This window comes from Neovison vison, chromosome 4, assembly GCF_020171115.1.
Source record: "Neovison vison isolate M4711 chromosome 4, ASM_NN_V1, whole genome shotgun sequence".
NCBI lineage: Eukaryota > Metazoa > Chordata > Mammalia > Carnivora > Mustelidae > Neogale > Neogale vison.
Genome location: NC_058094.1, coordinates 212,085,416 through 212,101,602, shown reverse-complemented (window position 1 = coordinate 212,101,602; position 16,187 = coordinate 212,085,416). Strand labels below are relative to the sequence as shown.

The following is a 16,187-nucleotide window of genomic DNA, read 5'->3' as shown; positions in this document are numbered from 1 at the left end:
AAATTACTATATTGAAGGCAAAATCCGGTATGATTTAGACAGTAGGCTAATATCCTTTATAAACATCAATGCAAAAAGTCAAAGTAAAATATTAGCAAACAGAATTTACCCCCACACTGAGAAAGTAACACACCATCATCAAGAGGCATTTATTCTAGGAAATGAAAAATTGGTTCAATATTAGGAAATCCATTGATTTGTAACAGAGTAAGAGATTTAAAGACAAAACAGAAAAAAAGTGGATGAAAGACAATGACAACTCACCGAAAAATCAAAATGGGCTTTAAAATTTCCTTACAGAAAATTGTTCAAACTGACTCATAGTAAGAGAAATGTAAATTAAATAATACTGTGATACCATTTTCACCCATCAAATAGGCACAAATTAAAAGGTCTAACAACATAATTTGGCAAGGCTATGGGGAAAACAAGCACTCTCACACACTCGTGGTACAATGTAAGCTGGTACAACTCTCCTGGGGAACTTAGTCATACCAAAAAAATACGTATGTCCTTTTTTTTTTTTTTTTTTTAACACCTTAATTTAATTTTTTTTTTTTCATGTTCCAAGATTCATTGTTTATGCACCACACCCAGTGCTCCATGCAATATGTGCCCTCCACAATACCCATCACCAGTCTCACCCATACCCCCACCCACCTCAGGCCTTCTCTTTTGACTGAGCTATCTCTTCTAGATGTTTACCCTAAAGATACACCTCCAACATTATGAAAATATATATGCACAATGTTATTCATTACATCACTACTTATAAAGGCAAAATATGGTAAACAATCTACATACCCTTACATAAGAGTGTGGCTGAACTATGATAAATCACCATAATGGAGAAATATGCAAGGGTTAAAAAAAATAGTAAGAAAGCCGGGGCACCTGGGTGGCTCAGTGGGTTAAGCCTCTGCCTTTAGCTCAGGTCATGATCCCAGGGTCCTGGGATAGAGCCCCGCATCGGGCTCTCTGCTCAGCGGGGAGCCTTTTTCTCCCTCTCTCTCTTTGCCTACCTCTTTGCCTACTTCTGATTTCTCTGTCAAATAAATAAATAAAATCTTAAAAAAAAATAGTAAGAAAGCATCATCTAAACTAAAATGGAGTGATTTCTAGGATATAAAATGAGAACAGCAAAATATAAGAGTGTTTCTAAAGTAAAATTCCCCTTCATGGAACATTTAAGAAGAAACACAGGAAGAATAAACCAGAAACTCATGAAACTGATTAACTACAAAGCATGGGTAGAAAAACAGAAAAATGATTAGCATGCACTTAACTCTCTTATAATAGTAATAAAGAAATGGCCTAACAAAAACCTGGCTAATGACAGACAATTTATAAGAGACCCAAATGGTTCATATACATGGAAAGATTCTCAACACCTCTAGAAACTTCAGAAATGCAAACTAAAATTACAAACTAAAATAATAAAAACACAGAGCCTATCAGATTTGTGAAAATCCATTTGCAAAAATTAAAAGTCAAACAACGCCAATTTTAAGGGAAAGAAATAGAGAAACAAAAGCTCTTGCATAATTCAGAGAAATCTACATTGGTACAATAACTTTAAAAAGCTATCTGCAGGGGCACTTGTGTGGCTCAGTCAGTTAAAAGTCTGACTCTTGATTTTGGCTCAGGTCATGATCTCAAGGTCATACAATCAAACCCAGTGTTGGACTCCACTTAAGAGTGTCTCTCTCTCCCTCTGCCCCTCCCCACCTGCTCTCTTGCTTAAAATAATAATAATAATAATAATAATGAAAAAACAAATAGCTACTTGGCAAGTGGAAGTTTAAAATGCACAACATTCCTATACAGATACAACACACATGGCCCCCAAGGAATAGGGCTTCCTCACTTTGGAGGCATCGTGGCACATACAGAAAATAACAGTACTTACCCAGTACAACAAGGATAAATGGGGATGGCTGCATGTAGCTAAGAGAACTTGCCTAGAGATTCCAATTGCCCCAAGACCAGACTGGTTACACCAAAGGCTGAAGGGTTCAGTATCTCAGATATATCTACAACCCACTTCCAAGAGATCAGTAGCTGGGAAACTGTCCTATAGTTTACAAACTGTCCTACAGCGTACAACAATACTCACTGCTATAAGGTTCCTAATAATGAAAAACTGTAAACTTATAACTTGTCTATCAATAGAAGAATGGATAAATTGTTATTATATAATAAAATACTACACAGTAGTTAAAATAAACGAGAGCTACATCGTAACATAAGAAAATCCAAAAAAGTGCAATGTTGAGCTCAAAACCCAAGTAGTAGAATGATACATATGATACAAAATCAGTAAATTCATTAAATTATATCATTAAACTTAAGTAAATATGTAAATGAAGCTACACAATTTACTTATACCCTAAAATACTCAAAATAATATACTTTGTATATATAAACAAACATACACAATATTATAACACTTACATACAAATATATACATATATAAACATGTAAACTATACATATTGTTTCTGTATTTATAAATACACAATATATATACATACATACACACAGTAAAAGTATGCAAACATACAGGAAAAAGATATGGAACAATTTCAAAATAGTAGTTACCAAAAGGGTAGAAGAGAGAGGAAAGGAATTGAGGAAGAATTCATGCATTCATGGGGGGTTTCAACTGTACCTATAAATTTTTTTTTAAAGAATCTGAATAAAGAGCGCCTGGGTGGCTCAGTGGGTTAAGCCGCTGCCTTCGGCTCAGGTCATGATCTCAGGGTCCTGGGATCGAGTCCCGCATCAGGCTCTCTGCTCAGCAGGGAGCCTGCTTCCCTCTATCTCCCTCTCTGCCTGCCTCTCCATCTGCTTGTGATCTCTGTCTGTCAAATAAATAAATAAAATCTTAAATTAAAAAAAAAAGAATCTGAATCAAATCTGGAAAAATACTAAGATTTATTAATCTAGAAGGAAATACATAATGATGGTTATATTCATCTATTCATAATAAACAAATGTATTTTAATTAAACTCTGGCCTTGCTTCATTTTTACATTTATAAATATCTGAACTATTAATTCTATTTTGCCTCCCTTATATATAGTCCTCAACTCTACTTATGATTAATCATAGAAATCAACCAACATATTTAATAGCAAATGAAGGATACTTGAGGAACAACTGATTTAAAATGCCAAGGGAGGCCCCAACCTCAGGACAGAAGTACCTCAAAAGGCATCACATTGTTGTGGAGAACTTTCACTATTCTTGATATGTGAGTTGCAAGAAGGAAAATTTCATCTCCTTTTATGTTAGGATTCATAGCTCCCACTCCATGTAGAGAGAATTTAAATATCAAATCCTAAATTTTTAAGAAAAGTATCAAATCCCAGAACAAGATTTTATGAAATAAAATACACATGAGAAAACAGCAGCCAAAGAAAAAAAAATCATTTAATTTGTGCTCTCTTTAGGTTTTATTGCTTAACCTATGCTGGTACCAGAAAGAAAGGAAGTAAGAAGTCCAGTTTCATTATAGTTACATTCACAGCAATCCCAGCAGGGCATGCATAAAATGAATAAAGAAGCCACAAATGAAATGCCTGTGTACCCCGGGAGTAATTGCTCAGTCAAAACGTTCCAAAGGCAGTTTGCCAAATGAAAGGACATACTGGGAATCCAAAAGCTTAAACCAACATTTTACTACAATTATTGGCTTTTCTCCATACTTCTCCCATCCTTTTACCTAAGTTATAGTTGAATTACTACATCTAAATTAGACATTAGTTTCCTGTACATTACAAAATACCATGACTGATGAGAAATAGGAGAAAGGCTTGCAAAATACATCGCTTACTCATTTGGAGTGGGAACAGCATGAGGCTACCTTCCAACAATTACCATCTGGTCAACCTGTACCAATCGCTCAACCTCTGTGAGCGGAATATATTTGTAAAGTGAGTTTTAAAAATACCTGATTAACTAGAGTGAATAAGCAATCTCCTATATTTACTACACAAACTGCCAATTCATGTTTGTGCTTAATTTTTAATATTTCACATTTGCATATTTTTGCTTATTAGCTGGTTTTATTGATTTACAGGGGTTCTTTATATATTTGGGATACTTAACCTCTGCTGGATATGCGCCAATCTTTCCATGTTCTATGGACTCTTCTGTAAATTGCCCGTCATTTGCTCAATTCTTTCAAAGGCCATTTCTTTTCTTCACTAATGTGCAGGAAAGCTAAGTGGATGCTAATCATTTTTCTCTCACTGGATTTCTTGTTTCTGCCAACCTGTGCCTTGATTTTACATTTTGTAATTAAATTTTTAATTAGATGATACATACACATTTACAGTTCTATACTTTTATAACTTAAGTATTTAATAGAATGAAATAGGAGAGATACAAAAATAATCATCAGATAATGACAACAGTACCTGCCGTAACTACCTCATAGGACTGCAGCCATCAGTTGAATGATGGAATATGCCTTACAAACCGTAACATGTAAACTATAATGGAAAATCTCACAGAAAAGTCACTCACACCTCTACCTGTAAAGAAGACATTTGAAAAAGACTCATTTGCAAACAATCAAAATTCTTGTTTAATTGAAAGCCTCAGGAATCACCTCCAACCTAAATTTAAGGCACCCCAATAAGATCTGTTCTATCCAGTGATTCCCTATTGGAACATCTGCTGTAAAAAACATCAGTTCTAATGGATTACACCCTCCATCCTACTATTTCACAAGACGAGAGGGGAGTTTTAAAAGCCTATGTTAAATTTCCTGCTGAAAATGACTATTACTTTCAAGGATGACTTGCAGGGCACTTCACAGATATACTCTTAGGACTTACTGTTCATTAAGAATAAGAAAATCTCTGCCCTTTATTTATAGCGCATTTCATCAGCCTCACACTTTTATACATACTTGGTAACATTTTATGGAGTTCTCTAAATAATTTCCATCTTCCTCATTTACATAACCCCCTTTAATAATGTGACCCAGATTAATATAGTCCTTAAGACTGAAACTGCAATGATTTAAAAAGACTTCACACATAATTTTAAGAAAGTCAAAATTTTGCATCTTGGCTCCTCAAGATAACTCAAGTCAGAAAATAGGTAGTGCAGAATGTGGTAAGCAGAAGGACTGTCCCCAAAAGATACCCATGTCCTAATCCCCAGACTCTCTGTATATGTCTCATGGCAAAAGGAGGCTTCGCAGATGTGTTTAAGGCAAGGACTTGAACTGGGCAGAGGAACCTGAATTAGCCAGGTGGAATCAATCCAATCACTCACGTCCTTAAAAGAGGAAGGAGGCAGAAGAGTGGGTCAGAGAGATGTGACACACTGTCGCTGGTTTGGAAGAGAGAGGAAGAGGGCAATAATCTGGAAAGTAGCAGCCCCTAAGAGCTGCAAAAGGCAAAGAAATGGACTCTCCGGTAGAGCCTCCAGAAGGAACACAGCCATGCCAACATCTTGATTTTAGTTCAATGAGACCCATACCGGACTTCTACAAAACTGTAAGATGATAAATTTATGTTCTCATAATTTGTTGTGGCAACAGGAAAAAACTAATACCCAGAGCATCCCTAGCTTTTTCCGCAGGAAAACAAACCAGTTAGAAGAGCATATTCTGGAACCCAGATCCTTACTTGAAATCACAGCGCTACTCCTTGTCAGCTGTGTCAACCTAAACCAATTATTAATCCTCTATGCCCTGGTTTTCTCATCTGTAAAATGGAGCTATTGTAATAGTAGTACCTACCTACAGAGATTCTTAAAGGACTGAGCTAATTCATGCAAAGCACTTAAAATGTTGTTCTACATATATGGTAGGCACTAAACACATCTTACCTAGTGCATTTCATCAGTAATATTTAAACCACCTTCTCTTTTGGTCACCCACAGAAAAATGACGAGACCAACAGCCTTCAACAGCAAAAGAAATGAGCCCTTCTAAAAAGAAAGGTTTGTAGCTTAGGTACCCACGATGGTCCCAATGCCACTCAACTACCACTTGGCTCTTCAAGAGTCGTCCCCAATAAGGAAGGAACAGACTCTCAAAGACAAAAAGTGTTACCATGAACTCTATGAAGTGAGAAATGCTAACTCAACTACAGGGCTTGACAGAAAAAGTACCCATCAAAGAGTAAGCTGTCTTATTAAAAATAATAGATGTAGCAAAATGAGTTTCTACTGAAATTTGCCATAACCAGCATTTTTTCGACTTACTTAGTATTTACACAGTGCTTTTCATTTGCAAAATGCCTGCCCTATCATTTCTTTGTAAACAATTAAAATTTTTATTTCATTTGGCCATTGACTCGGCAACAATTACTTCAATTGCTATAACCAGGCTAAGCAGTGATGGTTCACGCTATAAAAACACAAAGATAAAACAACTGATAATTTCTTCTAGAGGAAGAGGTAAATTACAAAAGTATAAATGTATAATGTTTCATAATTCCATGCTCTACAACAGCTCAAAGCAGTGTCAAAACTCAAAAGAATAGCAATACTACGTCACAAAGAAGGAGAAAATTTTTAGCTCCAGGAAGAGGCTTGAGTACATACCTTTGAAGTGTCACAATAAACGTAAATGTTCAGAGCTTTTTGGTTTTTTGGCTTTTTTGGTTTTTGGGGTTTTTTGAATTATTAAGTAGACCAAGAGTAAAATCTATTACAAAAGAATTTCTATGCTTTTCCTATGGCAAAAGCAATAAACCTCAAGATTCCAAGCCTAAATAACCCTAAAACTTAATTAAATCATATTTTAAAAGGTAATTAAATATGCCCCAGCAACAACAATATAAATAGTCAGGCTCTCAAAAGAAACACTTTCAATTAGTTACACAAAATGTATTGACTGACTCCAAATTTTTTTTTCTGCCTTTCCACCTTTTCATTATTTCAAGCTCTAAAGGACTACAGAACTAGAAAAGAACTATAAGAACTAATTTACACCTGCAAAGCCAACAATAATGGACATTCCTCATTCCTTAAAAGGTACTGAGGACTTTAGCTGTGACCCGAAGGCACCCGCAGGACAGCTCACAGAAAAAAATCCCATCTCCTTCTCCTCAACCCAGCCCTGCCATAGTTGAAGGCTCTTTGCAGAGGCCCAGAGCCGATCTGGGCCAAGCTCAGCTGAACCCTCTGACAGGGTAGGTCTGAGCCATTCCAGAAGAAATCCCCTAAATCTGTGTTCAGATTCAAAGCATACTCTCCCTCTCCAACTTTAAATGCAGGCCAAAATGGCTCTTATTCAATAGAATAGTAGGTGGCCCAAGAAGAAACACGGTTAGTTTGTGGATATGACCTCAAAGTACATGTATGTGTGCACATGCACACCCATATGTCAGCACATGTGGAAACAGGGAGGGCACTGGAAGACACAAGGTCTCTGTATAGAGGACACGGGATCTAGAGCAGATCTAGAGCACTCAGAAGCTCTCAAGGACCAGAGAGAGCATGTAACATGTACAGCAGCTGGGTAAAAGCTGACAGAAACAGCCAAGGTCATGAGGGGGACGGGCGGGTGGAGGGATGGCAGGGGGTAAGACTCCCTGCATCAAAGAGCATTCAAATTCAACTTCAGAAACATAAACAGTGCTGGTCAAATAAGGCCTAAATGGATCTGGATTTAGGAGACGGGCCAGATTCAACTGCCAGTTTTCAAAGCGGATAATGCAACAGGCCCAACCAGTAGTCTTCTACCTCACTCCCTCTGAGGGTGGCACAGAGCTCACCAGAGGCTCCAAGGCACTCACCTCAGGACCTCCCAGGCCTGACCCCCCAGATTTCCCCAGGTCTTTACAACATTATGAAAAGAAGGTGCGTGGCTAAAGAATTAAAAATACTTACCACTTGAGCTTCCAGGAGTAGAAAACTGAGAGGTATCAAGGAACTTTCGAGGCGTAGGAAGGTTTGTAACATCAATCAGAGGAACGGGAGAAGCATCTTTTATAAGGGAGCTGAAAGGGAAAGGTAGGTAGTTACCACTTTCTCCAAAACTCCACTACCTGTTCATCCCTTATCCCTTTCATTTTGGCATGAGCCTTCTGTACACTGATTTCAAGTGTCTCCCAAGTGTCTTTCCAGCGGTGGCTGTACAGAGACGGGTACAAAGATGTAGTCTAAGAGTTCCAAGAATTCAAATTTTTGTCTTTTTATCTCAATGCTAGCTGGGTCTAAAAACATGAGCATTAATATATTCTAGATCATCTGAATGACTACCTTACCACCAAATTATGCCATGCAATTTCAGTACCCTCCTCTGTTCCTATATTAAGATTAATTGATCAGCAAAGAAAGATCACATGTGGCCATATCATGATAACTGAACTAAAGTTTAAGTATTTAAGCTTTTTTTAACTTGTGTTTTTCAAGGTGAAGTTTTTTATATACTCTGGAAGTTCACTACATTTAGCTTTTTTTAAAAGAGGCTCACTGGGACGCCTGGGTGACTCAGTCGGTTAAGCATCTTTCTGCCTTCAGCGTAGGTCATGATCTCAGAGTCCTGGGATCGAGTCCCACATCAGGCTCCTTGCTCGGCAGGGAGCCTGCTTCTCCTTCTGCCTGTTCCTCCCCTTATTTGTGCTCTCACTCTCTCTCTGACAAATAAATAAAATAAAATCTTTAAAAAAAGAAAAAAAAGTTCATAAATTTAATCAAGTTGAGAATCATGACAATAAAAGATGATTTAAGGAACTCAAACAGGTTAATTCAGTATTTGATTACCCATTTCACCTTTTCCATAAAGGCCTTAGCAACTCATCTTAATGATTAACTTTTGCATCTCCAGAATAAACACATTAATTTTAAATGACATAAAGACTATAAAAAACAATTAAATTTTCAAGTTAATTCACATTTATAGCCATCTGGTAAGTGAAAGAAGTAGGCAATTCCAACACAAGTCAAACTTATGCTCTACTCTCAAGAAACTGAATCATCTACAGGGTGCCTGGCTGGCTCATTCAGGAAGCACAAGGCTCTTAATCTTGGGGCCAAAAGTTCGGGCCTCATGTTGGGTGTAGAGATTACTAAAAAAAATAATAATAATAACAAACTTAAAAAAGAATGAAACAAAATCATCAAATCATATTGTAACTAAAACAGAAAAGCTTCTCTAAGTTCCAAGGGTAGACAGGTCAAAGCCATAGTTCTCAGCTCTTCCCGTTCCCATCAACATCAGTAGCAGTGGCTGCCACAGACGTGATTCTCACAGTGGGTTGTAAAAGGTGGGCAGGCAGAGCGGGGGAAGCGGGGACAAGACTACAACTTAAGGAAAGCTTTCTCCAAATGGGAAAGGCGGTGTACATTTTGAACACCGGCATCCGCACATCCCACAGGGACACAACCCCACCTCCCTTCCACCCCTCCTTTCGGATCCACAGCGCTAGGTACGCGTGTATTTCTGATCTAATAAGCATGTGCGTGTTCTTCAGAAAACTGAAAAACAAACTTCAGGTTGAATGCAAAATCATCATTTAAGGTTTATTTTTATCAAGTGCCAATAACATGTGAGCATTGTCCCGGGCCTTGAGGATAACGGACAGTTAGTGAGGTCCCCCTGCTCCCTCACTACATGGAAGAAGGGATCACGACACTATCAAGCAGGCAGCATCTCAGTGTCCGGCACAGGGCTCAGCGCTGAGGGTCCAAGTAGGACTACGAAACGAGTGAAACCAAACAGCCTATTTCCAACTGCTGGAATCACTTGCAGACTCATGCAAAACCTCAAGCATAAGATATAAAACTAACAAAAGTAACGCCTACCTAGAATTAAACTGACATAGTTACCCATCATTCTTTTCCTCCATTATAAGGCTGTTTAGCTCCTATTTACGCATAAACTATCTTAAGAAACAGAGTCTTGAAATCCACTGATTAGTCACAATAGTTTGTCTATTTATAAAGTCAGTAAGGTCACAGATGGACCCAGTCCTCCTTTCCATATTGACCACCGCTCCATCTCCGGTAGTCCCTCGGCTGCGTCACCTCGTCCTCGGACCCACACGCTGCTCGCAACCGCCCCGCGAGCTCCATACCCCGTCTAGCCTGGACTCCAACCCAAGGCGACAGAGGATCGTCACCGACTTTACAGTGCTGCTACTCGCTAGTAAGAAAAGTTCGTTTCAATTCTAAATGATGGGGAAATACACAACAAATATTTCTATAACAAAATGGAGAAGTTTGGGGCGCCTGGGTGGCTCAGTGGGTTGGAGCCTCTGCCTTCGGCTCGGGTCGTGATCCCAGGGTCCTGGGATAGAGCCCCGCATGGGCTACCTGCTCAGCGGGGAGCCTGCTTCCCTTCCTCTCTCTCTGCCTGCCTCTCTGCCTACTTGTGATCTCTGCCTGTCAAATAAATAAGTAAAATCTTAAAAAAAAAAAAAAATGGGAAAGTTATTTTTGAAGCATTGGCCCACAAAGGTATCAGTTAACAGGAAAGTTCAGGTGCAGAGCTGCATTACAGTCTGCCATCCTATGAATGAAGTCATACAGGGAGTGCATATTTGTGTGCAGTGGTATGTGTATTTTTGTGGGTATAATACAGACTTCTATAAACACAGATGTGCACAAGCCTCACGTTAGATTAAAACCTACAATTATTTTCTCAATTTTAACCTAAAAATATGTTTCTGTTAAATACAGGGTGGTAAATGTCTTGCCATTTTAACTCTGAAAAACATAACCTACTGACTTTATTACCAGAGCCAGAAGGGCCCTTACACTCCATCAATAAACTTTTAGAAAGTCAATTTACCGCAAGATTATTTTCATAGACTCATCTCTCTAAAATTCTCCCCTGGGCTTCAATTTTCTCCTTTGTGAACACCAACCCAAAGGCAAGTAACTCTGGAAATGACTTTTGGTTTTTCTCTTGTTCCGTTATGAAAGGACTTAGTCTCAGGAGTTCAAGAGAAAGCGGGCACACCCACTCATTTAGCTGCCACAGACATGAAGCTTGACAAATCGGCAGGCACTATTACGGGATCCTGCATTTCACTCGTGTGCACCTCTGTTTCCATTTCTGAAGAAACAGAAATGAGTACATCCAAAGGGTTCTGAATCTCTCTAAGGAAGTATTTTTGAAAGCAAAACACTAAAATCAAAATTAGCTGTTCTTATCAGGTTTATAATTAATTTGAATGCACTGAACTGCTTTATTTTGAAAGAAATGATGGGACACGTTATTGTTCTTCTGAAATACCTATGATTGTAAGTTTTTATTTTAAATCCATTTAGCGTCATTCGGAGCTAAGCTGTACAAGGACAGGTGACTACATAAAATACTTTCTGGCATAAGACCGCCCCCACCCCCACCCTGCCCCTGACAAATCACTAATTGCTTATTGTGATTGAACGAGGTTTGTTATTTACTAACCACAGGGTGGCAGACAGGAAAACTACAAAGCAAATTACACCAAAAATAACCCCTACCCACATAATCCTATGGACCTTCTATTAACTACCCATCCATCTGGTAAGGATCTACCTCTTCGCGTTTGACTCCAATAGCCATCAAAGGTTAGGGTTTTGTGGAGTTTTTTAAAGGATTAGAAGTACTAATAACTTGGGTGCCTGGGTGGCTCAGTGGGTTAAGGTCTCTGCCGATCATGATCCCAGGGTCCTGGGATCAAGCCCTGGGATGGGCTCTCTGCTCAGCAGGGAGCCTGTTTCCTGTCCTCTCTCTCTGCCCATCTCTCTGCCAATTTGTGATCTGTCTGTCAAATAAATAATTTAAAAAAAAAAAAGTACTAACAGCTTATTAAACATTTGCTTTTTAATTAGAACTCATTTCCGTTCCTTCACTTAATAATATGTCCAAAATTCACAGGGGCAGCTCCCTCGGCTGATTTTATCGTCAAACTAAAACTTGACAGAGGAGAGTTGAACTTTAAGTTGTAAATCTAGTAATGAATGGATTCACCTCTATGACCCCAACAGCTGGCACAGTACCTGGCAAAGAGCAAATGTTCGTAAAAGTTTGTTAAATCAAACTGAGCTGAGAAATAGCTGTCAAAGATAATATGCCCTTAGTGAGAAAATTTAACTGAATAATGAAACAGGAATGGCTGGCAAAGTAATCCTCTATAGTTCTAAGTTCTGCATACAGAAAGAAAAATGAATGATTCAGAGGGTATAAAAGTCAAAAACAGTCATGGTCTCAAATGACAGATAAGAGTGAAGACATGTAACTAAAATCCAGGCAAAGAGGAAGAAAGAAGAGAAAAACTGAAAGATTAAAAAAAAAAAAAAACAGTCATAAAAAGAAAAAACTTCAGACGACAAAATAGGGAATAAATAACACAACGGGGTCAAGCACGCTCTTCACACCACCCCCCCCAGATAAATATGGACACCAAAATCCATGGGGCTGAACTTTTCTCCCCCATGAGCCAAAGAGCATCCAAGGAAACAAGATCAAATCAAGTTCTAACCCAGGATGCATGAAGTAAAAGGATGAACTTAAACTTTTTATTGACTTTATCAACTTATAAAGATATTACAGGTTTTTAAAAAATATTAAGAAAATAAAAATAATCTACTAATATAATTACAGTCTAGTGCCTTTCAAAACATTTAATAGAAAAGCATCTGTCCATCTATCCCTGCCCCCTTACACATACAGACACTCATACATATAAAAATGTACATGCTTTCTTTTCCAACCTTATTTGGATCATCCCATATAGAATTTTAAATCTAAATTTCATTTCAGCAGTAAGCATTTTGCCATTTCACCAAAAATGATCTTCGGGGTGGCTCAGTTGGTTAAGCGTCTGACTCTTGGTTTTGGATCAGGTTGTGCTCTCAGCGTTGTGAGAATGAGCCCTGCTTCTGGCTCTACACTTAGTATGGTGTCTGCCTAGAGCTTCTCTTGCCCTCTCCCTCTGTCCTTTCCATCGCCCCCCCCCACCTATCTAAAATAAATACATCTTTAAAAAAATAAAAACAGGGGCACCTGGGTGGCTGAGTGGGTTAAAGTCTCTGCCTTCATGATCCCAGGTCCTGGGATAGAGCCCCGCATCGGGCTCTCTGCTCAGCAGGGAGCCTACTTCCTCCTCTCTCTCTGCCTACCTTTCTGCCTACTTGTGATCTCTGTCAGTCAAATAAATAAATAAACAAAATCTTTTAAATAAATAAATAAAAATAAAAACAATCTCCAAAAGCATCACCAATAATTGTTTTACTCTTAAAGTAAAAATACATGCTTACAATGAATACATTCATAGTCCTAAAGTATGAAGGAGTCCTTCTTTTCTATTTCCCACCCACCATTTCCATTTCCATAGGTAATTCTTTTGATCAGTGTCAGCACTCCTTCCAGGAATTTTCTATAAACACAGAAACATCTACATCTACAAATAAAGGATACATAGTTAAGTATGGGTCCTCTCAATTCTTACACAAATAGAATCATCCTGTATATACTGTCTCTCAGTTGTCTATTTTTGGACCCAAGAATATATCCTGAAATCTTTCTCTTCATTTAAGAATTTCATTGCATTGATATGCCATAATTCATTTAATGATAAACATCTAAGTCCTGTATTTTTGTTTATCAATATCCTTTATCCTTTATCAAATACCCTTATCAAAAACATTTCAATGAATATCCTGTTACATATGTTTTTTTATGATACAGTACTATATTTCTAGGATATGGGCCTCCTCCACACACATACGCTTCATTTTTTCTAGTGGTAGTAAGTTTTATCATGTGATTTTTAAAATTGACTTAGATTTTTTTGTATACAATAACACATAAACATCTAAATTGACCTTCCTTAGTCAAATGTCTCAATACCAATTTCTAAATAGCCTTCATTCCTTCTACTTACTTGGATTATTGTTTATATTAAAGTCCCCCCCCCCAAAATATATTAAAGTCCGATACATCCTGCATCTGTTTCTAAATTCTGTTTGGCTACACCAATCTGATTTTCTATTTGCATACCTGTATGTACTGCTTTGATTAGTTTTAAAATATATTTTAATATTAAATAAGAAAGGCCATGGGACGCCTGGGTGGCGCAGTTGGCTGGACGACTGCCTTCGGCTCAGGGCGTGATCCTGGAGTCCCGGGATCGAGTCCCACATCAGGCTCCCAGCTCCATGGGGAGTCTGCTTCGCTCTCTGACCTTCTCCTCGCTCATGCTCTCTCTCTCAAATAAATAAATAAAATCTTTAAAAAAAAAAAAAAAAAAAAAAATAAGAAAGGCCTTATTATCTCCCTTCAATTTTATTCCTTTTTTTTTTTTTTCAAAAGGTTTTATTTAATTGGCGATTCACAGACCTGTACCCCTGGGGCTAATAATACATTATATGTTTATAAATAAAGGGTTTTTTTTATTTATTTGACAGAAACACAGTGAGAGAGGGAACACAAGCAGGGGGAGTGGGAGAGGGAGAAAGCAGACATCCCACAGAGCAGGGAGCCCGATGCGGGTGGGGCTCAATCCCAGGACCCCAGGATCATGACCTGAGCCGAAGGCAGACGCTTAACAACTGAGCCACCCAGGCACCTTCCCTTCAATTTTTTTAAAATAATTCTTATTCATTTATTCTTCTATGTGAACTACAGATCTAACAATTTCAAAAAACCCAACTGGGCTTTAACTGGGACTGATCTCTTTAAGTAAATGGAAGGTCTGCTCATTTATTTAGGTCTTGTTTCATATCCTCCAAATACCACTTTTATTACTTTTTCCATATAGCCACACAACTCTTTCTTATTGTATCTACTAATAGTCTGTTTCTACTTCAAAAATATCCATTCTTGGGGTGCCTGGGTGGTTCAGTCAGTTAAGTATCTGCCTTCGGCTCAGGTCACGATCTCAGGTCCTGGAATTGAGCCCCAAGTTGGGCTCCCTGCTCAGCAGGGAGTCTGCTTCTCCCTCTCCTCCTTCCCTAACTCATGCTGTGTCTCTCTCTCAAACAAATAAATAAAATCTTAAAAAAAAGAAAAGTCTACTCTTTATATAGATGTGCCTTCATGTGATTTTTTTTTTGTTTTCTCCCATAGTAAAAATGTGTTGGATGTTTATGTGGTTTTTTTTGGATACCAACAATTGGAACATCTTTGCAAAGACCCCCCATTCTCTGGGTCGAAGCCAAAAAGAGGGCCCAATATCCTGCTGTAGAAGTTGAAAGAGGCCAGACATGTCTCAGGCTCAACAAACCGCATGCTTTCACCTAGGACTCTGAATCTTGAGGGGTAAGGACAGATGCAGGGACACTTAGAGATCACTGAAAAATCCAGCAACCACAGGCATGGTGACAGTAGGGCAACAACCCCACCAGACCCTTCCCTGGGGCTTGTCGATGGTGTTCCGGATGTAGTCGGCTACTTCATCTCTCCTGGGTTTTAGAGCCTGATTTCAAAGCCTTCTTTCCTTTAGACTCTGTGACCTACCTTACCACTTTCCACTTAGTTCTTTTCCTTGTTTGACTTATCAGGATTGATTTCTGCTACTTGCAAGCTAGAACACTGGCTAATAGATCATCCTTTGTCTGGAGAATATTTTATTTGCTTCTCCTCTCATGACTTTCAACACAGAAATCCTTAAACACACATATCTAGGTTAATAAATATGAAGTTAAACATTTCCTCCCATTATTCAAATCCAGAACAAAGTCTAACTCATCTTATACAAGAATTCAGCATTCCTTTTTCTCTCCTGCCAGTTGAAATTTCCCAGTTTGGAACTTAATGTGGAGAGAGAATCCTGTGTATTGTGGAGTACTCTTTGACCACATAGACCTTTGTCAAAAATAGCTTCAGCTTATATTTTTGATGTCATAAAAATATATGTCAGTTATGTAAATGCAAATTTACATATTTAATGATGTGTAGTTCTCATAGTAGTTTCAACCTACCTACAACTTTATTGTTCTCAAGTTGCTGATTTTTGTTTGTACCATCTTTGAGTATTTTTCTTAGGAAAATAAAAACACTACTTCTTTTTGTTGTTAATTTATATCTCAGAATGTCTCTCTGCTGCCCATGCTTATTAGTGTCCATTTGGCTGGGTATAGAAATATTTGGTCCCAACTTGGCCCCATTCAACACTCTGTAGACTCCGTTCTGCTGTCTTCTGGCTTTTCTTGTTCAGCAAATCCTGGTGATCCTGATTTTTGCTCCTGTTTATCAGGCCTAGGTTTAACTGTTTAAAACAGAGG

At 38.3% G+C, this 16,187-nt stretch overlaps 1 protein-coding gene across 3 annotated transcripts in view; it reads right to left on the bottom strand.

The window, feature by feature from the left end:
- EXOC4 (exocyst complex component 4) overlaps nt 1-16,187 on the bottom strand; it is a 724,031-nt gene that overhangs the window by 648,645 nt on the left and 59,199 nt on the right. For all 3 annotated transcript variants that reach the window (XR_006384314.1, XM_044246588.1, XM_044246587.1), the window contains exon 5: nt 7,860-7,969. Coding sequence is in view for 2 of the 3 variants with exons in the window: in XM_044246588.1 (XP_044102523.1) it covers nt 7,860-7,969 (110 nt within the window). In the remaining variant the exon portion in view is untranslated. The remainder of the gene's footprint in view (nt 1-7,859; nt 7,970-16,187) is intronic.